The following is a 23850-nucleotide window of genomic DNA, read 5'->3' as shown; positions in this document are numbered from 1 at the left end:
ACATGGAAACGAAAAGACTGACTTTGTTCTTATCATCTCTTTACTCTACAAACTTTCACAGCCAATGGTTTTGAAAGATTCTAACTTGTTGTTTGCTTTTAGTTCAGTGTTGAAGGATCTTTGGTGCTATTTTTGCATTCATTATCAAAGACACCTGTTTAATTCTCATACAGCAGTTCAGTGACCTGTTTTACGTGGATATAAAGACGGGAACTGAACGAGTGGTGTCAGACTGCATCTTGCTGTCTAAAGAGGTGATATTTCACAATGAGGCGTGCTGCAGCTTTTCTGGCGTTGCTGCTCTGTCTGTACTGGACGAGGGCTCAGGGTGAGAGTGGAGGGCTGACAGGGAATGATATCACTCAGACGGAGATTCAGTCTGAGATACTGGGTGTCAAATCAACCAGTGATCAGACCAACATCACCCCTGACATCTGGGCTGAGCTGAAGGAGCTGAGAGACATGGCCATCGAACACAGTGTGGAGCTGAGGAACAGCAAGAGCAAGATGGAGAAGCTGGAGCAGGAGAATACAGGTTCATTCACATAGTGATCAACACATTCATGCAATGTTCACATAGACATTACTTTTAGGAGTAATTCACTGCTTTTATTCCAGCCATACAGACCAGACTGACAGCCAGTGAATACAAGAATGAAGGTAGATATTTATATTTTATACAATAACATAAAATTAATTTATGTTTCTGATTATTTTTCTTGTCAAACTTCTTTAACATGTTAACAACAAGATTCAAAATGAAACTTTTACTGAAAATCTTTAAATGTATTCACAGTTTTGGAAAATGTGGTCAAAGAGCTCCAGAGAGAGAACACAGGTAAGCTACGACAATCAATAACATGTAAAAACTATTCTTTTTTTATGTATGCTACCAATGATAATACAATTATTTGATTGATTTATTACTTGTCGCAAATCAGTTTGGACAGAGTTCACAATAGTTTTAAAGAAATCTGATGGCATTGTGTCAAGACAGCATGTTGATGGTTTTAGATGCTGCACTGTTTCCTCTATGGTTTTTTGGTCAACTATTTTAAATTCTGACATTGCAGTTGAGTTAATCCTGGGAGGTTTTAGGGATTGCATCATTTTATTGTTTTGTTGATTTGTGTTGATATTTAACCTTATGGACTGTATTTTTTCACTGAAAAAGCAAATTCATTGCATTTTTCTGTGGAAAGGAGTTCTGGAGCTATCTGTTGAGGGGGGTTTGTAAGCTTATCAACCGTAGCAAACAGAGTACGAGTGTTGTTGATGTTCTTATTAATTATTTCAGAAAAGTGTTGCTGTCTAGCTTTGAGTGTACTAGACTACTGTACACTGTACAGTAGTAGACTGTGACTACAGTCTACTACTGTAGACTGTAGTAGTAGTAGTAGTAGTGTGTGCTGAATGTATTTATACCTCTACAGCAGCAGGGGCGGGTTTATGCTAATCACTAAATCCTGAACACAGAAATCTTGAAACACAGTTTGTGAAGCCTAGCTCCACAATTCAAATCTAAATGGTTGAAATGCTTTTTACACCTTTTTTAGAAATATATTTATGACCTATTTAATGTGTTTAGGAGAAAATGTCTGCATTCTCTTTACATGGTATTTAAGAACAGCAGTAAGCTGCAAAGTACACAGCTGCTAGTTTATTAGCTACACAGTTATGTAGATTATCTCCTTTAAAATAAAAATGTTGAATGTGTTCACAGATATGATGACCAGAATGAACACCAGTGAAACCGAGGTGGTGAAGCTGAAGATAGAGAGTGCAGGTAAACTGATTATATCATTATTAAGAACAACAGCAAGCTGTAAAGTACAAAGCTTGTTTATTAGCTACACATACAAGTATTTCAAGTTCCAGTTATGTAGATTATCTCCTAAAAATGTTGAATGTGTTCTCAGATATGATGGCCAGATTGAAAATCAGTGAACATGTGATGGATGAGCTCAAGATGGAGAACACAGGTAAACTGCAACAATCAATAAAATGTAAAAAAACAAACAAACACAAAGAATCACTGCATGCTTAACAATTATTAATCTGATCATGAATTTTGCCTTCTATTGCAGATCTTCTAGACAGAGTAACATCATTTGAAGATAAGAACAAAGGTCAGTCTCCATAGTGATCATGTTAACAACTTGAAACCTGCTGACCATAAACTCCACAATAATATTAATGTTAAATGTGTTGACAGTGTTGGAGGCCAGAATGAACGCCAGTGAAAACGAGGTGGAGGAGCTCAAGAGACAGAATGCAGGTAAACTGTTTATATCATTATTAATACAACATAATTTGTTCATCAACTGTTTATAAGTGGAGCTATTGTTTTCCTCTATGTGAATCTTCTCACATCCACACAGACCAACCAAAGGTGGCGTTCTCACTTGGTCTCACTGACAGGGGACTAATTGGACCCTTCAATACTGACATCACACTTAAGTTCAGTAAAGTCTCCACCAACTTTGGTCAGGGCTACAGTCCAACTACAGGTACTCACCTCTTTCTGCTACACACACAAATGAACTATTATAATGTAATGAACTCATTTTAATTTGTTTGTTAGATGTTTTAATATGTATTCATTGTTACAGCGTTCACTCCATCTTTTCTAATGACTTTTTTTCTCCACTATGGCTCCAGCTGCACACTTTTTGAGGAGGAGACATTTCTCTTTGAATTGGCCCTTTTAAGATTTCACCTATTTGACCTTTTACTCTGTTGCAGGTCTCTTCACAGCCCCAGTCAGAGGAGCCTACTACTTCTCATTCACTACAATGGATGGCCGGAGTAATGTACACAGGCAGGTTTTTCTCTATCACAATGACAAGAGAGTGTTGGTCAGTCATAATTACAGTGTACATAACTCGGAAAGTGTTTCTAATTCACTGGTTCTTCTGCTGGAAAAGGGGGATGTGGTCTACCTGGTTTTACCTGCTGGCTATACTATATACGAAAGTGGTAGTGATGTTACATCCTTTAATGGATTTCTGCTTTTTCCACTGTGAGACTCAAACATGAGAATTGATTTACCCCCAAATGTTTGGCATAGTGTATAAACAAGTCATACAGTATTCATGTGTATATGAAAGGATGCACATTGTTGCTGTGTTGACTTTGCTCTGCAACAAACTACATATGAAATAAAAGAATGAATATGAGGTTAAAGTGCTGTCTCTGACTTTAATTTGGGGATATTTAAACCTGAGTCTGGGAAAACCAACACATACACACAAAAAGATCAGACACTGAAATCCCATTTATCAACTCATTAGTTCAAATGATGATCGGATGATAATTCAGCATTAAAGGATAGCTTCACAATTGTTCATGTCTGTTTTAAAACAGCAGTCAGGTGCTTATATGAAGACTGAAAGAGGTTTCCTTCACTGAAATCATTCCTCCTTTTCATGCTGGCTAATAAAATATCTTCTTCAAATGTGCTTTTGATGAAAGTGATGAAGGACCAAAATCCAGTGTGTTCACAGTTATTTTGTGCCAAAGTGCATTTAAAAGTAGATGATCAGCTTCTATTGAGCTTCAGCAGTGTGAGTTATTATATCAAGTGATATCTGACACATTTACAGACACCCTCCCCTACATTTAAGAGTAGGCTTAAAACTTTCCTTTGTGATAAAGCTTATAGTTAGGGCTCCTAGAGCTCTTAGCTTATGCTGCTATAGGCTTAGACTGCTGGGGGACTCCCACAATGCACTGAGCTCCTCTCTCCTCCTCCCTCGCTCTCTCTATCCATCCATCTATATCCATTAACATTCATGTTCTATTAATGCATTCAATAAGCTAAACTTCTTCCCCGGAGTTGTCTGTGCTTTCTGGTCTCACAGGTAATCTGGGCCTGTAGATGTCCGGATGACAGATTCCAGTCCCGGACCTTCTCGCTTTATTGTTGATTTTCATTGTGCTTCTGTCCTCTATCCTTCCTCTCTCTCCTCTCAACCCCAACCGGTCGAGGCGGTGGAATGCCTTCTCCAAGTCCACAAAACACATGTGGACAGGTTGGGCAAACTCCCATGCACCCTCAAGAATGTGTAGAGCTGGTCCACAGTTCCACGGCCTGGATGAAAACCAAACAACTCCTCCTGAATCCGAGGTTCGACTATCGGACGGACCCTCCTCTCCAGCATCCCGGAATAGACCTTACCAGGGAGGCTGACGAGTGTGATTCCCCTGTAGTTGGAACACACCCTCCGGTCCCCCTTCTTAAAAAGAGGGACCACCACCCCAGTCTGCCAATCCAGAGGCACTGCCCCCGATGTCCAAGCGATGCTGCAGAGTCGTGTCAACAATGACAGTCCCACAACATCCAGGGCCTTGAGGAACTCAGGGCGGATCTCATCCAACCCCGGGGCCCTCCCACCGAGGAGCTTTTTGACCACCTCGGCGACCTCCACCCCAGAGATAGCAGAGTCCACACCAGAGCCCCCAGGCCCTGCTTCCTTACCGGAAGGCTTGTTGGTGGGATTGAGGAGGTCTTCGAAGTATTCCTTCCACCGATCCACAACGTCCCGAGTCGAGGTCAGCAGCACACCGTCCCCACTGTACACTGTGTTGACGGCGCACTGCTTCCTCCTCCTGAGACGCTGGATGATGGTCCAAAATCTCTTCGAAGCCGTCCGGAAGTCTTTTTCCATCGCCTCGCCAAACTCCTCCCGGTTTTTGCCTCAGCGAGCGCCGCAGCTGCACTCTGCTTGGCCTGCCGGGACCTGCCTGCTGCCTCCGGAGTCCCACAGGCCAATAAGGCCCTATAGGACTCTTTCTTTACCTTGACGGCATCCCTCGCCACCGGTGTCCACCAGCAGGTTCAGGGATTGCCGCCACGACAGGCACCGACCACCTTGCGGCCACAGCTCCGGTCGGCCGCCTTAACAATGGAGGCACGGAACATGGCCCACTTGGACTCAATGTCCCCTGCCTCCTCCGGTACGTGGTTGAATCTCTCCCGGAGGTGGTAGTTGAAACTCTCTTTGACAGGAGACTCTGTCAGACGTTCCCAGCAGACCCTCACAATACGTTTGGGTCTACCAGGTCTGGCTGGCATCCTCCCCCGCCATCGGAGCCAACTCACCACCAGGTGCTGATCAGTTGACAGCTCCGCCCCTCTCTTCACCCGAGTGTCCAAGACATGCGGCCGCAAGTCCGACGACACGACTACAAAGTCAATCATCGAACTGCGGCCTAGGGTGTCCTGGTGCCAAGTGCACATATGGACACCCTTATGCTTGAACACGGTGTTTGTTATGGACAATCTGTGACGAGCACAGAAGTTCAATAACAGAACACAGCTCGGGTTCAGATTGGGGGGGCCGTTCCTCCCAATCACACCCTTCCAGGTCTCACTGTCGCTGCCAACATGGGCGAAGAAGTCCCCCAGCAGAACGAGGGAATCCTCAGGGGGAGTGCTTTCCAGCATCCCCTCCAAGGAGTCCAAAAAAGGTTGATACTCTGACCTGCTGTTTGGACCATAGGCACAAACAACAGTCAGGATTCGTCCACCCACCCAAAGGCGGAGGGAGGCTACCCTCTTGTCTACCGGGTAAACTCCAACATACGGGCACCCAGCCGGGGGGCAATAAGTATCGCCACTCCAGAGTGGACGAGAGTCCAACCCCTCTCGAGAAGATTGGTTCCAGAGCCCTTGCTGTGTGTCGATGTGAGGCAGACTTTATCTAGCCGGAACTTCTCAACCTCGCGCACCAGCTCAGACTCCTTCCCCACCAGAGAGGTGACATTCCACGTCCCTAGAGCTAGCTTCTGCAGCTGAGGGTCAGACCGCCAAGGTCCCCGCCTTCGGCTGCCGCCCAGCTCACAATGCACCCGACCCTTTTGGCCCCTCTCACTGGTGGTGAGTCTGTAGGAGCGGGGTCCCATGTCCCCTCTTCGGGCCATGCCTGGCCGGGCCCCATTGGCAAAGGCCCGGCCACATGGCTCTCGCCCCCAGCCCCACCCCCAGGCCTGGCTCCAGGGGGGGCCCCCGGTGACCCGCGTCCGGGCAAGGGACACGAAAAACCATGTATCTTCTTCATCATTAGGGTCTTCGGAGCTACCCTTTGTCTGGCCCCTCCCCCCGGACCTGTTTGCCATGGGAGACCCTACCAAGGGCATAAAAGCCCCCGACAACTGAGCTCCTGGGGTCATTGGGATGCGCAAACCCCTCCACCACGATAAGGTTGTAGCTCAGGGAGGGGCTGTACCAAAGTAAATCTCTTATTAGTCATTTTTTATAACTTTTTGGAGAAAAAACTGCAGAAAATGAGCAGAACTTTCTGGAAGTGTGGGGTTTATTGTATAACCATTAGAGCCATCAGTCTTCACTGCTACATCATAAAAAGACTCTGACTTGAGTAAAGTTGAATCAGTACTTGTACTTTTTACCAGAGTCTTTCTTTTACAAAAGTATCTGAACTTCTGCTTGATATAAATACAGAATGCAAGAAGCTTTAATCACCTCTGCTGTGGAGCATTAAACCTGAAACTGAAGAGCAGAGAAAGCTATGATGGAGTATTAGGGAAAATTACCAGAATAAAGTAGTAATTTTACATTAAAATGAGGAATGTTGCGTATCTTGTGAAGTTATACTTTGGTATCAGTTTCACAAATAAGAACATATTTAATCTTTTGGCACGTCAGTATCACATGGAAACTAAAATACTGACTTTGCTCTTATCATCTCTTTACTCGACAAACTTTCACAGCCAATGGTTTTGAAAGATTCTAACTTGTTGTTTGCTTTTAGTTCAGTGTTGAAGGATCTTTGGTGCTATTTTTGCATTCGTTATCAAAGACACCTGTTTAATTCTCATACAGCAGTTCAGTGACCTGTTTTACGTGGATATAAAGACGGGAACTGAACGAGTGGTGTCAGACTGCATCTTGCTCTCTAAAGAGGTGATATTTCACAATGAGGCGTGCTGCAGCTTTTCTGGCGTTGCTGCTCTGTCTGTACTGGACGAGGGCTCAGGGTGAGAGTGGAGGGCTGACAGGGAATGATATCACTCAGACGGAGATTCAGTCTGAGATCCTGGGTGTCAAATCAACCAGTGATCAGACCAACATCACCCCTGACATCTGGGCTGAGCTGAAGGAGCTGAGAGACATGGCCATCGAACACAGTGTGGAGCTGAGGAACAGCAAGAGCAAGATGGAGAAGCTGGAGCAGAAGAATACAGGTTCATTCACACAGTGATAAACACATCCATGCAATGTTCACATAGACATTACTTTTAGGAGTAATTTACTGCTTTTATTCCAGCCATACAGACCAGACTGACAGCCAGTGAATGCAAGAATGCAGAGCTCCAGAGAGAGAACACAGGTAAGCTACGACAATCAATAACATGTAAAAACGTTTCTTTTTTTATGTATGCTACCAATGATAATACATTTATTTGATATTAATGTGTTGTTCAGGATGAACCTTTGCCAGTTTTAATTCCCAAAATGACTGAAGAGAAGTCAAAAGATATTTATCTACTTAGGAGAGATACATTCAATATGAGATTTTGAATCTGGCTGTTGATTAATTATTAATTTGATTATTAATTTTGCCTTCTAAAGATAAGAGAAGATAAGAACAAAGGTCAGCCTCCATAGTGATCATGTTAACAACTTGAAACCTGCTGACCATAAACATACTTCACAATAATATTAATGTTAAATGTGTTGACAGTGTTGGAGGCCAGAATGAACGTCAGTGAAAACGAGGTGGAGGAGCTCAGGAACGAGGTGGTGAAGCTGAAGATAGAGAGTGCAGGTAAACTGATTTTATCGTTATTAAGAACAACAGCAAGCTGTAAATTACAAAGCTAGTTTATTAGCTACACATACAAGTATTTCAAGTTCCATTTATGTAGATTATCTTCTAAAAATGTTGAATGTGTTCACAGATATGATGACCAGATTGAAAATCAGTGAACATGTGATGGAGGAGCTCAAGATGGAGAACACAGGTAAACTGCAACAATCAATAAAATGTAAAAAAAAAAAAAAAAAAAAACACAACATGCTGAACAATTATTAATCTGATTATGAATTTTGCCCTTTATTGCAGATCTTCTAGACAGAGTAACATCATTTGAAGATAAGAACAAAGGTCAGTCTCCATAGTGATCATGTTAACAACTTGAAACCTGCTGACCATAAACTTCACAATAATATTAATGTTAAATGTGTTGACAGTGTTGGAGGCCAGAATGAACGTCAGTGAAAACGAGGTGGAGCAGCTGAAGATAGAGAGTGCAGGTAAACTGATCATATCATTATTGAAGTCCGTGTAAAGTAAGAATAAATATGTGTTCTGAGTTTCACATACCACAGACAAGTGTGTTGTTAACCACCATGCCAAATTTGAATTATTAAAAAAATCGCCAAATATATGAAATTAGGCTTCAAAATTGTGTAAAACCACAGGCTGTTTAGAAGAAAACTCTTTTTCTCTGCTACCAAACGCTGTGGGCGTTCCCGCCGAGTCCGCTGAAACCCCGCCCCCTACCAAGTGTCAGCTGTCAATCAAAGTCACCACCTCTATCAGAAACATGGATGCTACGGCTGAGAGCTTTCTGCTGCTAGCTCGGCAGCTAACTGGGCTACTAGCTCGGCGGCTAGCTTAGCGGCTAGCTTAGCGGCTAACTCGGCGGCTAACTCAGCTAACTGGCTAACTGTAGACTGTAGTAGTAGTAGTAGTGCTGAATGTATTTATACCTCTACAGTAGCAGGGACGGGTTTATGCTAATCACTAAATCCTGAACACAGAAATCTTGAAACACAGTTTGTGAAGCCTAGCTCCACAATTCAAATCTAAATGGTTGAAATGCTTTTTAGACCTTTTTTAAAAATACATTTATGACCTATTTAATGTGTTCAGAAAAAAATGTCTGAATTCACTTTACACAGTCTTAAGAACAGCAGTAAGCTGCAAAGTACACAGCTGCTAGTTTATTAGCTACACAGTTATGTAGATTATCTCCTTTAAAATAAAAATGTTGAACGTGTTTACAGATATGATGACCAGATTGAAAATCAGTGAAAACGAGGTGGAGGAGCTCAAGAGACAGAATGCAGGTAAACTGCTTATATCATTATTAATACAATATAATTTGTTCATCAACTGTTTATAAGTGGAGCTATTGTTTTCCTCTATGTGAATCTTCTCACATCCACACAGACCAACCAAAGGTGGCGTTCTCACTCGGTCTCACTCGCAGCGGACAAATTGGACCCTTCGATACTGACATCACACTTAAGTTCAGTAAAGTCATCACCAACTTTGGTCAGGTCTACAGTCCAACTACAGGTACTCACCTCTTTCTGCTACACACACAAATGAACTATTATAATGTAATGAACTCATTTTAATATGTATTCATTGTTACAGCTTTCACTCCATCTTTTGTAATGACTTTTTTTCTCCACTATGGCTCCAGCTGCACACTTTTTGAGGAGGAGACATTTCTCTTTGAATTGGCCCTTTTAAGATTTCACCTATTTGACCTTTTACAGTACATCATAACACTTTTAATGGAGTTTCTCTGTGTCCTCTCAGAGGGTTTGAGCCAGGCCGTTGGTTCTTTGCCAGCATTGAGTCATGTGTGTGATTTTGTGTTATGTAATTACATTTCATGTGGTGACTGATCAGGTTCTCATCATGAAGTGAGTTTGTCGTTTATGCAGTTTTGTGAAACCTTTTCAAAACCTTTGCACAGACATTTACAGAGTTACAGAGAAAACACAAGAGAATGATTTGTTCTGCAAAGGCTTTGAGAGGCTTTTGCTCTGTTTTAAGGTGCTCACTTATATCTCTCTGTTATATCACTTTCTATAAACCTTATGGGATGCAAACTGACTCACTGAATGTGTAACTGAGAGCTCTCAACTTTTACAGACTATACAGTCTGTGAGTAATGTGATGTTAACAAAGCAAGAGCACTGAACAACTATTCCTTCAGATTAGACAAACCCACTTACAGCAGCCTGACCAAAGTATTGAGAAGCAACAGCGTACTGAACTCAGAGAAGAGGTAGTTCAACAGCAGGAAAAAGCTTCACTCATTTTCTCCTCTGTTGCAGGTCTCTTCACAGCCCCAGTCAGAGGAGCCTACTACTTCTCATTCAATACACTGGATAACCGGAGTAACGTATACAGGGATGTTTATCTCTATCACAATGACAAGAGAGTGTTGGAAATGTTTAATTACAATGCAAATAGCTACGACAGTGTTTCTAATTCACTGGTTCTTCAGCTGGAAAAGGGGGATGTGGTCTATCTGCTTTTACCTGCTGGCTATAGTGTATACGATTCTAATAATGATTTTTCTTTCTTTAACGGATTTCTTCTTTTTCCACTGTGAGACTCAAACATGAGAATTGATTGACCCCCAAATGTTTGGCATAGTGTATAAACAAGTCATACAGTATTCATGTGTATATGAAAGGATGCACATTGTTGCTGTGTTGACTTTGCTCTGCAACAAACTACATATGAAATAAAAGAATGAATATGAGGTTAAAGTGCTGTCTCTGACTTTAATTTGGGGATATTTAAACCTGAGTCTGGGAAAACCAACACATACACACAAAAAGATCAGACACTGAAATCCCATTTATCAACTCATTAGTTCAAATGATGATCTGATGATAATTCAGCATTAAAGGATAGCTTCACAATTGTTAATGTCTGTTTTAAAACAGCAGTCAGGTGCTTATATGAAGACTGAAAGAGGTTTCCTTCACTGAAATCATTCCTCCTTTTCATGCTGGCTAATAAAATATCTTCTTCAAATGTGCTTTTGATGAAAGTGATGAAGGACCAAAATCCAGTGTGTTCAGTTATTTTGTGCCAAAGTGCATTTAAAAGTAGATGATCAGCTTCTATTGAGCTTCAGCAGTGTGAGTTATTATATCAAGTGATATCTGACACATTTACAGACACCCTCCCCTACATTTAAGAGTAGGCTCAAAACTTTCCTTTTTGATAAAGCTTATAGTTAGGGCTCTTGGAGCTCTTAGCTTATACTGCTATAGGCTTAGACTGCCGGGGGACTCCCATGATGCACTGGGCTCCTCTCTCCTACTCCCTCTCTCTCTGTATCCATCCATCTATATCCATTAACATTCATTTTCTATTGATGCATTCAATAAAATAAACTTCTTCCCCGGAGTTGTCTGTGCTTTCTGGTCTCACAGGTAATCTGGGCCTGCAATGTTCACATAGACATTACTTTTAGGAGTAATTTACTGCTTTTATTCCAGCCATACAGGCCAGACTGACAGCCAGTGAACACAAGAATGCAGGTAGATATTTATATTTTATAAAATAATATACAATTAATTCATGTTTCTGATTATTTTTCTTGTCAAACTTCTTTAACATGTTTACTGATATTCATATCTAAGATTCAAAATAAATCTTTTACTGAAAAACTTTAAATGTATTCACAGTTTTGGAAAATGTGGTCAAAGAGCTCCAGAGAGAGAACACAGGTAAGCTATGACAATCAATAACATGTAAAAACTTTTCTTTTTTTATGTATGCTACCAATGATAATACATTTATTTGATTTTAATGTGTTGTTCAGGATGAACCTTTGCAAGTTTTAATTCCCAAAATGACTGAAGAGAAGTCAAAAGATATTCATCTACTTAGGAGAGATACATTCAGTATGAGATTTTGAATCTGGCTGTTGATTAATTATGAATCTGATTATTAATTTTGCCTTCTAAAGATAAGAGAAGATAAGAACAAAGGTCAGTCTCCATAGTGATCATGTTAACAACTTGAAACCTGCTGACTATAAACATACTTCACAATAATATTAATGTTAAATGTGTTGACAGTGTTGGAGGCCAGAATGAACGCCAGTGAAAACGAGGTGGAGCAGCTGAAAATAGAGAGTGCAGGTAAACTGATTATATCGTTATTAAAGTCTGTGTAAAGTAAGAATAAATATGTGTTCTGAGTTTGACATACCACAGAAAAGTGTGTTGTTAACCACCCTGCCAAATTTGAATGATTAAAAAAATCGCCAAATATATGAAATTAGGCTTCAAAGTTATGTAAAAATCAGCTTCTTTCTCTGCTCCCAAACGATGTGGGCGTGGCCTTCGCGGTCCGCTGAAACCCCGCCCCCTACCAAGTGTCACCTGTCAATCATAGTCACCACCTCTACCAGGAACATGGACACTACGTCTGAGAACTTTCTGCTGCTAACCCAGCTGCTAGCTTGGCGGCTAACTGGGCTACTAGCTCGGCGGCTAACTCAGCAGCTAGCTCGGCGGCTAACTCCGCTAACTGGCTGACTGTAGACTGTAGTAGTAGTAGTAGTGTGTGCTGAATGTATTTATACCTCTACAGCAGCAGGGGCGGGTTTATGCTAATCACTAAATCCTGAACACAGAAATCTTGAAACACAGTTTGTGAAGCCTAGCTCCACAATTCAAATCTAAATGGCTGAAATGCTTTTTACACCTTTTTTAGAAATACATTTATGACTTATTTAATGTGTTTACAAGAAAATGTCTGAATTCACTTTACACAGTCTTAAGAACAGCAGTAAGCTGCAAAGTACACAGCTGCTAGTTTATTAGCTACACAGTTATGTCGATTATCTCCTTTAAAATAAAAATGTTGAATGTGTTTACAGATATGATGACCAGATTGAAAATCTGTGAAAACGAGGTGGAGGAGCTCAAGAGACAGAATGCAGGTAAACTGCTTTTATCATTATTAATACAATACAATTTGTTATTCAACTGTTTATAAGTGGAGCTAATTTTTTCCTCTATGTGAATCTTCTCACATCCACACAGACCAACCAAAGGTGGCGTTCTCACTTGGTCTCAGTGACAACGGACTAATTGGACCCTTCAATACTGACATCACACTTAAGTTCAGTAAAGTCATCACCAACTTTGGTCAGGTCTACAGTCCAACTACAGGTACTCACCTCTTTCTGCTACACACACAAATGAACTATTATAATGTAATGAACTCATTTTAATTTGTTTGTTAGATGTTTTAATATGTATTCATTGTTACAGCTTTCACTCCATCTTTTGTAATGACTTTTTTTCTCCACTATGGCTCCAGCTGCACACTTTTTGAGGAGGAGACATTTCTCTTTGAATTGGCCCTTTTAAGATTTCACCCATTTGACCTTTTACAGTACATCATAACACTTTTAATGGAGTTTCTCTGTGTCCTCTCAGAGGGTTTGAGCCAGGCCGTTGGTTCTTTGCCAGCATTGAGTCATGTGTGTGATTTTGTGTTATATAATTACATTTCATGTGGTGACTGATCAGGTTCTCATGATGAAGTGAGTTTGTCGTTTATGCAGTTTTGTGAAACCTTTTCAAAACCTTTGCACAGACATTTACAGAGTTACAGAGAAAACACAAGAGAATGATTTGTTCTGCAAAGGCTTTGAGAGGCTTTTGCTCTGTTTTAAGGTGCTCACTTATATCTCTCTGTTATATCACTTTCTATAAACCTTATGGGATGCAAACTGACTCACTGAATGTGTAACTGAGAGCTCTCAACTTTTACAGACTATACAGTGACTGAGTAATGTGATGTTAACAAAGCAAGAGCACTGAACAACTATTCCTTCAGATTAGACAAACCCACTTACAGCAGCCTGACCAAAGTATTGAGAAGCAACAGCGTACTGAGCTCAGAGAAGAGGTAGTTCAACAGCAGGAACAAGCTTCACTCATTTTCTCCTCTGTTGCAGGTCTCTTCACAGCCCCAGTCAGAGGAGCCTACTACTTCTCATTCACTACACTGGATGGCCGGAATAATGTACGGAGGGAAGTTCATCTCTATCACAATGACAAGAGAGTGTTGAACAGTCATAATTACAGTGCGCATAGCTCGGAAAGTGTTTCTAATTCACTGGTTCTTCAGCTGGAAAAGGGGGACGTGGTCTACCTGGTTTTACCTGCTGGCCAGAGTGTATACGATAGTGCCGAAGATTTTACTTCCTTTAATGGATTTCTGCTTTTTCCACTGTGAGACTCAAACATGAGAGTTGATTTACCCCCAAATGTTTGGCATAGTGTATAAACAAGTCATACAGTATTCATGTGTATATGAAAGGATGCACATTGTTGCTGCGTTGACTTTGCTCTGCAACAAACTACATATGAAATAAAAGAATGAATATGAGGTTAAAGTGCTGTCTCTGACTTTAATTTGGGGATATTTAAACCTGAGTCTGGGAAAACCAACACATACACACAAAAAGATCAGACACTGAAATCCCATTTATCAACTCATTAGTTCAAATGATGATCTGATGATAATTCAGCATTAAAGGACAGGTTCACAATTGTTCATGTCTGTTTTAAAACAGCAGTCAGGTGCTTATATGAAGACTGAAAGAGGTTTCCTTCACTGAAATCATTCCTCCTTTTCATGCTGGTTAATAAGATATCTTCTTCAAATGTGCTTTTGATGAAAGTGATGAAGGACCAAAATCCAGTGTGTTCAGTGTTCACACAGTTATTTTGTGCCAAAGTGCATTTAAAAGTAGATGATCAACTTCTATTGAGCTTCAGCAGTGTGAGTTATTATATCAAGTGATATCTGACACATTTACAGTCTTTTTAGAGAAGATATCTACTTCATTTGAATAATTTGGATGGCTGAATGTTATGTTATGTTCATGTTTATTTCTATACCTGTGTTCCTGTGTAGTATATAGAAATATATTATTATTAATATTATCATCACTATCATTACCGTCTATATCACCATTTTTATTTTTCTTCATCATCATTATTATATTTACCATCATCATCATCACCAGGAGTCGGAAGAGAGAGAGACAGCGAGTGAGACAGAGAGAGAGAGAGAGAGAGGGAGAGAGAAATGAAACTGCCCATTGTTTTTATTTATTTATAATATATAGAAAGAAAAAGAATTTTTTTTGTGGTTTTCTGTTCCCAATACAAGTTTGTGTGTCTATATTTATCACTGTGGTTTATTTTAAGGGTGTATCTAAAACAACGATTCATCCTTGTGTGAGGTTTGAGAATTAAAATCTTACATGCCAGGAGAGAGACCTGGCTGGCACCTCAGCTTTATTCAGAAAAACTAAAGAAAGAATAATCACACTCAAACAGTCACATAAAAAATGGCACCTCAGTATTTATATTATATATTTATTTATATTCTGTCTGAAATCTGGCTTACAGCAGAACTAGACTGTGTCCAGTGATTTTTTTTCTGTGCAGGTTTTAAACAAAAGAGGAAAAATTAAGGAGATAAACACCAAAGTGGCTTATGAAGAGTCATTTACTGTACCAAAGTACCGTTACCGTTACCGTCCTCTTCCACTTATCCTGGTTGGGTCGCGGGGGCAGCAGCCTAAGCAGGGAAGCCCAGACTTCCCTCTCCCCAGCCACTTCGTCCAGCTCTTCCCGGGGGATCCCAAGGCGTTCCCAGAGACATAGTCCCTCCAGTGTGTCCTGGGTCTTCCCCAGGGTCTTCTACCGGTGGGATGGGCCCTGAACACCTCACCAGGGAGGCGTCCAGGAGGCATCCTAATTAGATGCCCAAGCCACCTCATCTGTCTCCTCTCAACGCGGAAGAGCAGCGGGTCTACTCCGAGCTCCCTCCGGATAACTGAGCTTCTCACCCTATCTCTAAGAGCCCAGCCAGCCTACGGAGGAAGCTCATTTCGGCCGCTTGTACCCGTGATCTTGTTCTTTGGGTCACTACCCAAAACTCATGACCATAGGTGAGGGTAGGAACCAAGATCGACTGGTAAATCGAGAGCTTTGCCTTTCGGCTCAGCTCTCTCTTCACCACGACGGATCTGTGCAGAGTCCGCATTACTGCAGATGCCGCACCGATCCGCCTGTCGATCTCCCGTTCCATCCTTCCCTCACTCGTGAACAAGACCCCGAGGTACTTGAACTCCTCCACTTGGGGCAGGATCTCATCCCCGACCCGGAGAGTGCACTCCACCCTTTTCCAGTTGAGGACCATGGCCTTTGATTTGGAGGTGCTGATTCTCATCCTGGCCGCTTCACACTCGGCTGCGAACCGATCCAGTGAGAGTTGGAGGTCACGGTCTGATGAAGCCAGCAGGTTCACATCTTCCACAAAAAGCAGTGACCCAATCCTGAGGTCACCAAACCGGACCCCCTGCATGCCCCTCGAAATCCTGTCCATGAAGACTATGAACAGGATCAGTGACAAAGGGCAGCCCTGGCGGAGTCGAACCCTCACCGGAAACAAGTCCGACTTATTACTGGCAATACGGACCAAGCTCTGACACCGGTCATACATGGATTGGACGGCCCTTATCAGGGGGTCCGGTTGCCCATATTTCCGGAGAACCCCACACTGGAGTCCCCGAGGGACACGGTCGAATGACTTCTCCAAGTCCACAAAACACATGTGGACTGGTTGGGCAAACTCCCATGCACCCTCAAGGATCCTGCAGAGGGTGAAGAGCTGGTCCACTGTTCCACAACCCGGACGAAAACCACACTGCTCCTCCTGAATCCGAGGTTTGACTATCCGACAGACCCTCCTTTCCAGCACCCCCGAATTGACCTTACCAGGGAGGCTGAGGAGTGTGATTCCCCTGTAATTGGAACACACCCTGTTGTCCCCCTTCTTAAAGAGAGGGACCACCACCCCAGTCTGCTAATCCAGAGGCACTGCCCCGGATGTCCACGCAATGCTGCAGAGTCGTGTCAACCATGACAGCCCCACAACATCCAGGGCCTTGAAGAACTCGGGGCGGATCTCATCCACCCCCGGGGCCCTCCCACCGAGGAGCTTTTTGACCACCTCGGCGACCTCCACCCCAGAGATAGGAGAGCCCACACCCGAGCCCCCAGGCCCTGCTTCCTTACCGGAAGGCGTGTCGGTGGGATTGAGGAGGTCTTCGAAGTATTCCTTCCACCGATCCACAACATCCCGAGTCGAGGTCAGCAGTGCACCGTCCCCACCGTACACTGTGTTGACGGTGCACTGCTTCCCCCTCCTGAGACGCCGAATGGTGGTCCAGAATCTCTTCGAAGCCATCCGGAAGTCTTTTTCCATGGCCTCGCCGAACTCCTCCCATGTCCGGGTTTTTGCCTCAGTGACCGCTGCAGCTGGACTTGCCGGTACCTGCCTGCTGCCTCCGGAGTCCCACAGGCTACAAAGGCCCTATAGGACTCCTTCTTCAGCTTGACGGCATCCCTCACAGCCGGTGTCCACCAGCGGGCTCGGGGATTGCCACCACGACAGGCACTGACCACATTGTGGCCACAGCTCCGGTCGGCCGCCTTAACAATGGAGGCACGGAACATGGCCGACTCGGACTCAATGTCCCCCGCCTCCCCCGGTACGTGGTTGAAGCTCTCCCGGAGGTGGGAGTTGAAACTCTCTCTGACAGGAGACTCTGCCAGACATTCCCAGCAGACCCTCATAATACGTTTGGGTCTGCCAGGTCTGACCGGCATCCTCCCCCACCATCGTAGCCAACTCACCACCAGGTGCTGATCAGTTGACAACTCCGCCCCTCTCTTCACCCGAGTGTCCAAGACATGCGGCCGCAAGTCCGACGACACGACTACAAAATCAATCATCGAGGCCAAGTGCACATATGGACTCCCTTATGCTTCAACATGGTGTTGGTTATGGACAATCTGTGACGAGCACAGAAGTCCAATAACAGACACTGCTCGGGTTCAGATCGGGGGGGCTGTTCCTCCCAATCACACCCTTCCAGGTATCACTGTCGCTACCAACATGGGCGTTGAAGTCCCCCAGCAGAACGAGGGAATCCCCAGGGGGGTGCTTTCCAGCACCCCCTCCAAGGAGTCCAAAAAGGGTGGATACTTTGAGCTGCTGTTTGGACCACAGGCACAAACAACAGTCAGGATCCTTTCCCCCACCCAAAGGCGGAGGGAGGCTACCCTCTCGTCTACCGTGGTAAACTCCAACATACAGGCACCAAGCCGGGGGGCAATAAGTATTGCCACTCCAGAGTGGACGAGAGTCCAACCCCTCTCGAGAAGACTGGTTCCAGAGCCCTTGCTGTACGTCGAGGTGAGGCACACTATATCTAGACTATAGACTATATCTATCTATACCTTCGGGCTGTCCCTGGCCGGGTCCCATGGGCGAAGGCCCGGCCACCAGGCTCTTTCCCCCGAGCCCCACCCCCAGGCCTGGCTCCAGGGGGGGGGCCCGGTGACCTATGTCCGGGCAAGGGACACAAAAAACCATGTATCTTCTTCCTCATTAGGGTCTTCTGAGCTACCCTTTGTCTGGCCTCTCCCCCCAGACCTGTTTGCCATGGGAGAAAAAACCCCGACAACTGAGCTCCTGGGGTCATTGGGATGCGCAAACCCCTCCACCACGATAAGGTAGTAGCTCAGGGAGGGGCTGTACCAAAGTAAATCTCTTATTAGTCATTTTTATGTCTCCTTTTGGTAGTTTTTAGGTTTCGTTAGTCTATTTTTTATCACTTTTTGGAGAAAAAACAGCTCCTATGACACATTATCATGTCCTATTTTACCACAGACATGAAAATAGAACATAGCAATTATGATTGAAATATTATTTTATATGTAAGGTAAAATGAGCCGAACTTTCTGGAAGTGTGGGGTTTATTGTATAACCATTAGAGCCATCAGTCTTCACTGCTACATCATAAAAAGACCTTGACTTGAGTAAAGTTGAATCAGTACTCCTACTTTTACCAGTCTTTCTTTTACACAAGTATCTGAACTTCTGCTTAATATAAATACAGAATGGAAGAAGCTTTAATTACCTCTGCTGTGGAGCATTAAACCTGAAACTGAAGAGCAGAGAAAGCTACGATGGAGTATTAGGGGAAATTACCTGAATAAAGTAGTAATTTTACATTAAAATGAGGAATGTTGAGCATCTTGTGAAGTTATACTTTGGTATCAGTTTCACAAATAAGAACATATTTAATCTTTTGGCACATCAGTATCACATGGAAACTAAAAGACTGACTTTGTTCTTATCATCTCTTTACTCTACAAACTTTCACAGCCAATGGTTTTGAAAGATTCTAACTTGTTGTTTGCTTTTAGTTCAGTGTTGAAGGATCTTTGGTGCTATTTTTGCATTCGTTATCAAAGACAGCTGTTTAATTCTCATACAGCAGTTCAGTGACCTGTTTTACGTGGATATAAAGACAGGAACTGAACGAGTGGTGTCAGACTGCATCTTGCTGTCTAAAGAGGTGATATTTCACAATGAGGCGTGCTGCAGCTTTTCTGGCGTTGCTGCTCTGTCTGTACTGGACGAGAGCTCAGGGTGAGAGTGGAGGGCTGACAGGGAATGATATCACTCAGACGGAGATTCAGTCTGAGATCCTGGGTGTCAAATCAACCAGTGATCAGACCAACATCACCCCTGACATCTGGGCTGAGCTCAAGGAGCTGAGAGACATGGCCATCGAACACAGTGTGGAGCTGAGGAACAGCAAGAGCAAGATGGAGAAGCTGGAGCAGGAGAATACAGGTTCATTCACATAGTGATCAACACATTCATGCAATGTTCACATGGACATTACTTTTAGGAGTAATTTACTGCTTTTATTTCAGCCATACAGGCCAGACTGACAGCCAGTGAACACAAGAATGAAGGTAGATATTTATATTTTATACAATAATATAAAATTAATTTATATTTCTGGTTATTTTTCTTGTCAAACTTCTTTAACACGTTTACTGATATTCATATCTAAGATTCAAAATAAAGCTTTTACTGAAAAACTTTAAATGTATTCACAGTTTTGGAAAATGTGGTCAAAGAGCTCCAGAGAGAGAACACAGGTAAGCTACGACAATCAATAACATGTAAAAACTTTTTTTTTTTTTAATGTATGCTATTAATGATAATACATTTATTTGATATTAATGTGTTGTTCAGGATGAACCTTTGCCAGTTTTAATTCCCAAAATGACTGAAGAGAAGTCAAAAGATATTTATCTACGTAGGAGAGATACATTCAATATGAGATTTTGAATCTGGCTGTTGATTAATTATTAATCTGATTATTAATTTAGCCTTCTGAAGATAAGAGAAGATAAGAACAAAGCTCAGCCTCCATAGTGATCATGTTAACAACTTGAAACCTGCTGACTATAAACATACTTCACAATAATATTAATGTTAAATGTGTTGACAGTGTTGGAGGCCAGAATGAACACCAGTGAAAACGAGGTGGTGAAGCTGAAGATAGAGAGTGCAGGTAAACTGATTATATCATTATTAAGAACAACAGCAAGCTGCAAAGTACAAAGCTAGTTTATTAGCTACACATACAAGTATTTCAAGTTCCAGTTATGTAGATTATCTCCTAAAAATGTTGAATGTGTTCTCAGATATGATGGCCAGATTGAAAATCAGTGAACATGTGATGGAGGAACTCAAGATGGAGAACACAGGTAAACTGCAACAATCAATAAAATGTAAAAAAAACAAACGAACACAAACAAAAAAAAACACTGCATGCTGAACAATTATTAATCTGATTATGAATTTTGCCTTATATTGCAGATCTTCTTGACAGAGTAACATCATTTGAAGATAAGAACAAAGGTCAGTCTCCATAGTGATCATGTTAACGACTTGAGACCTGCTGACCATAAACATACTTCACAATAATATTAATGTTAAATGTGTTGACAGTGTTGGAGGCCAGAATGAACGTCAGTGAAACCGAGGTGGAGGAGCTCAAGATCGAGAGTGCAGGTAAACTGATTATATCATTATTAAAGTCTGTGTAAAGTAAGAATAAATATGTGTTCTGAGTTTGACATACCACAGAAAAGTGTGTTGTTAACCACCCTGCCAAATTTGAATTATTAAGAAAATCGCCAAAAATATGAAATTAGGCTTCAAAATTGTGTGAAACCACAGACTGTTTTGAAGAAAAGTCTTTTTCTCTGCTATCAAACGCTGTTGGCGTTCCCGCCGAGTTTGCTGAAGCCCCGCCCCCTACCAAGTGTCACCTGTCAATCAAAGTCACCACCTCTACCAGAAAAATGGACGCTATGTCTGAGAGCTTTCTGCTGCTAACTCAGCTGCCAGCTTGGCCGCTAACTGGGCTGCTACCTTGACTGTAAACTGGGCTACTAGCTCGGCAGCTAACTCGGTGGCTAACTCTGCGGCTAGCTTGGCGGCTAACTCAGCTAACTGGCTAACTAGTAGTAGTAGTGCTAACTCAGCTAACTGGCTAACTGTAGACTGTAGTAGTAGTATTGTGTGCTGAATGTATTTATACCTCTACAGCAGCAGGGGCGGGTTTATGCTAATCACTAAATCCTGAACACAGAAATCTTGAAACACAGTTTGTGAAGCCTCGCTCCACAATTCAAATCTAAATGGTTGAAATGCTTTTTACACCTTTTTTAGAAATACATTTATGACCTATTTAATGTGTTTAGAAGAAAATGTCTGAATTCACTTTACACAGTCTTAAGAACAGCAGTAAGCTGCAAAGTACACAGCTGCTAGTTTATTAGCGACACAGTTATGTAGATTATCTCCTTTAAAATAAAAATGTTGAATGTGTTTACAGATATGATGGCCAGATTGAAAATCAGTGAAAGCGAGGTGGAGGAGCTCAAGAGACAGAATGCAGGTAAACTGCTTATATCATTATTAATACAATACAATTTGTTCATCAACTGTTTATAAGTGGAGCTATTTTTTTCCTCTATGTGAATCTTCTCACATCCACACAGACCAACCAAAGGTGGCGTTCTCACTTGGTCTCACTGACAGCGGACTAATTGGACCCTTCAATACTGACATCACACTTAAGTTCAGTAAAGTCATCACCAACTTTGGTCAGGTCTACAGTCCAACTACAGGTACTCACCTCTTTCTGCTACACACACAAATGAACTATTATAATGTAATGAACTCATTTTAATTTGTTTGTTAGATGTTTTAATATGTATTCATTGTTACAGCTTTCACTCCATCTTTTGTAATGACTTTTTTTCTCCACTATGGCTCCAGCTGCACACTTTTTGAGGAGGAGACATTTCTCTTTGAATTGGCCCTTTTAAGATTTCACCTATTTGACCTTTTACAGTACATCATAACACTTTTAATGGAGTTTCTCTGTGTCCTCTCAGAGGGTTTGAGCCAGGCCGTTGGTTCTTTGCCAGCATTGAGTCATGTGTGTGATTTTGTGTTATGTAATTACATTTCATGTGGTGACTGATCAGGTTCTCATGATGAAGTGAGTTTGTCGTTTATGCAGTTTTGTGAAACCTTTTCAAAACCTTTGCACAGACATTTACAGAGTTACAGAGAAAACACAAGAGAATGATTTGTTCTGCAAAGGCTTTGAGAGGCTTTTGCTTTGTTTTAAGGTGCTCACTTATATCTCTCTGTTATATCACTTTCTATAAACCTTATGGGATGCAAACTGACTCACTGAATGTGTAACTGAGAGCTCTCAACTTTTACAGACTATACAGTCTCTGAGTAATGTGATGTTAACAAAGCAAGAGCACTGAACAACTATTCCTTCAGATTAGACAAACCCACTTACAGCAGCCTGACCAAAGTATTGAGAAGCAACAGCGTACTGAACTCAGAGAAGAAGTAGTTCAACAGCAGGAAAAAGCTTCACTGATTTTCTCCTCTGTTGCAGGTGTCTTCACAGCCCCAGTCAGAGGAGCCTACTACTTCTCATTCACTACACTGGATACCCGGAGTAACGTATACAGGCATGTCTATCTCTATCACAATGACAAGAGAGTGTTGTTCAGTTATAATTACAATGCAAATGATGACGAGGAAAGTGTTTCTAATTCACTGGTTCTTCAGCTGGAAAAGGGGGATGTGGTCTACCTGGTTTTACCTGCTGGCTATAGTGTATTCGATGATGATTATGATCGTACTACCTTTAATGGATTTCTGCTTTTTCCACTGTGAGACTCAAACATGAGAATTGATTTACCCCCAAATGTTTGGCATAGTGTATAAACAAGTCATACAGTATTCATGTGTATATGAAAGGATGCACATTGTTGCTGTGTTGACTTTGCTCTGCAACAAACTACATATGAAATAAAAGAATGAATATGAGGTTAAAGTGCTGTCTCTGACTTTAATTTGGGGATATTTAAACCTGAGTCTGGGAAAACCAACACATACACACAAAAAGATCAGACACTGAAATCCCATTTATCAACTCATTAGTTCAAATGATGATCTGATGATAATTCAGCATTAAAGGATAGCTTCACAATTGTTCATGTCTGTTTTAAAACAGCAGTCAGGTGCTTATATGAAGACTGAGAGGTTTCCTTCACTGAAATCATTCCTCCTTTTCATGCTGGCTAATAAAACATCTTCTTCAGATGTGCTTTTGATGAAAGTAATGAAGGACCAAAATCCAGTGTGTTCACAGTTATTTTGTGCAAAAGTGCATTTAAAAGTAGATGATCAGCTTCTATTGAGCTTCAGCAGTGTGAGTTATTATATCAAGTGATATCTGACACATTTACAGTCTTTTTAGAGAAGATATCTACTTCATTTGAATAATTTGGATGGTTATGTTATGTTCATGTTTATTTCACAATCAACTTTAATTTCTGTACCTGTGTTCCTGTGTAGTATATAGAAATATATTATCATTATTTTATCATCACTATCATTACCGTCTATATCACCATTTTTCTTTTTCTTTATCATCATTATTATATTTACCATCATCATCATCACCAGGAGTCAGAAGAGAGAGAGACAGCGAGTGAGACAGAGAGAGAGAGAGCGAGAGAGAGAAAAGAAACTGCCCATTGTTTTGTTT

The 23850-nt window shown here is 42.0% G+C and overlaps 1 protein-coding gene and 1 long non-coding RNA gene across 3 annotated transcripts in view; both read left to right on the top strand.

Annotated features, from left to right (window-relative positions):
• LOC128360974 (heavy metal-binding protein HIP-like) overlaps positions 1–23850 on the top strand; it is a 78487-nt gene that overhangs the window by 9041 nt on the left and 45596 nt on the right. Inside the window, exons 1-5 of one of the 2 annotated variants that reach the window (XM_053321543.1) lie at positions 439–535; positions 797–838; positions 2216–2278; positions 8088–8129; positions 20206–20268. In XM_053321543.1, the coding sequence (XP_053177518.1) occupies positions 463–535; positions 797–838; positions 2216–2278; positions 8088–8129; positions 20206–20268 (283 nt within the window). In that variant the 5' untranslated portion in view covers positions 439–462. Of the gene's footprint in view, positions 1–438; positions 536–796; positions 839–2215; positions 2279–8087; positions 8130–20205; positions 20269–23850 lie in introns of those variants that run through there. The other variant, XM_053321542.1, reaches the window with a different exon arrangement.
• Positions 12712–13860, top strand: LOC128361026 (uncharacterized). Its single transcript, XR_008321534.1, has 3 exons — positions 12712–12738; positions 12842–12970; positions 13765–13860. It is a non-coding gene; the product is annotated as an uncharacterized LOC128361026 (long non-coding RNA).

This window comes from Scomber japonicus, chromosome 6 (assembly GCF_027409825.1).
Source record: "Scomber japonicus isolate fScoJap1 chromosome 6, fScoJap1.pri, whole genome shotgun sequence".
Taxonomy (NCBI): Eukaryota; Metazoa; Chordata; class Actinopteri; order Scombriformes; family Scombridae; genus Scomber; species Scomber japonicus.
Note: the sequence above shows the minus strand (reverse complement) of the source record. Positions and strands in the feature narration are given on the sequence as shown.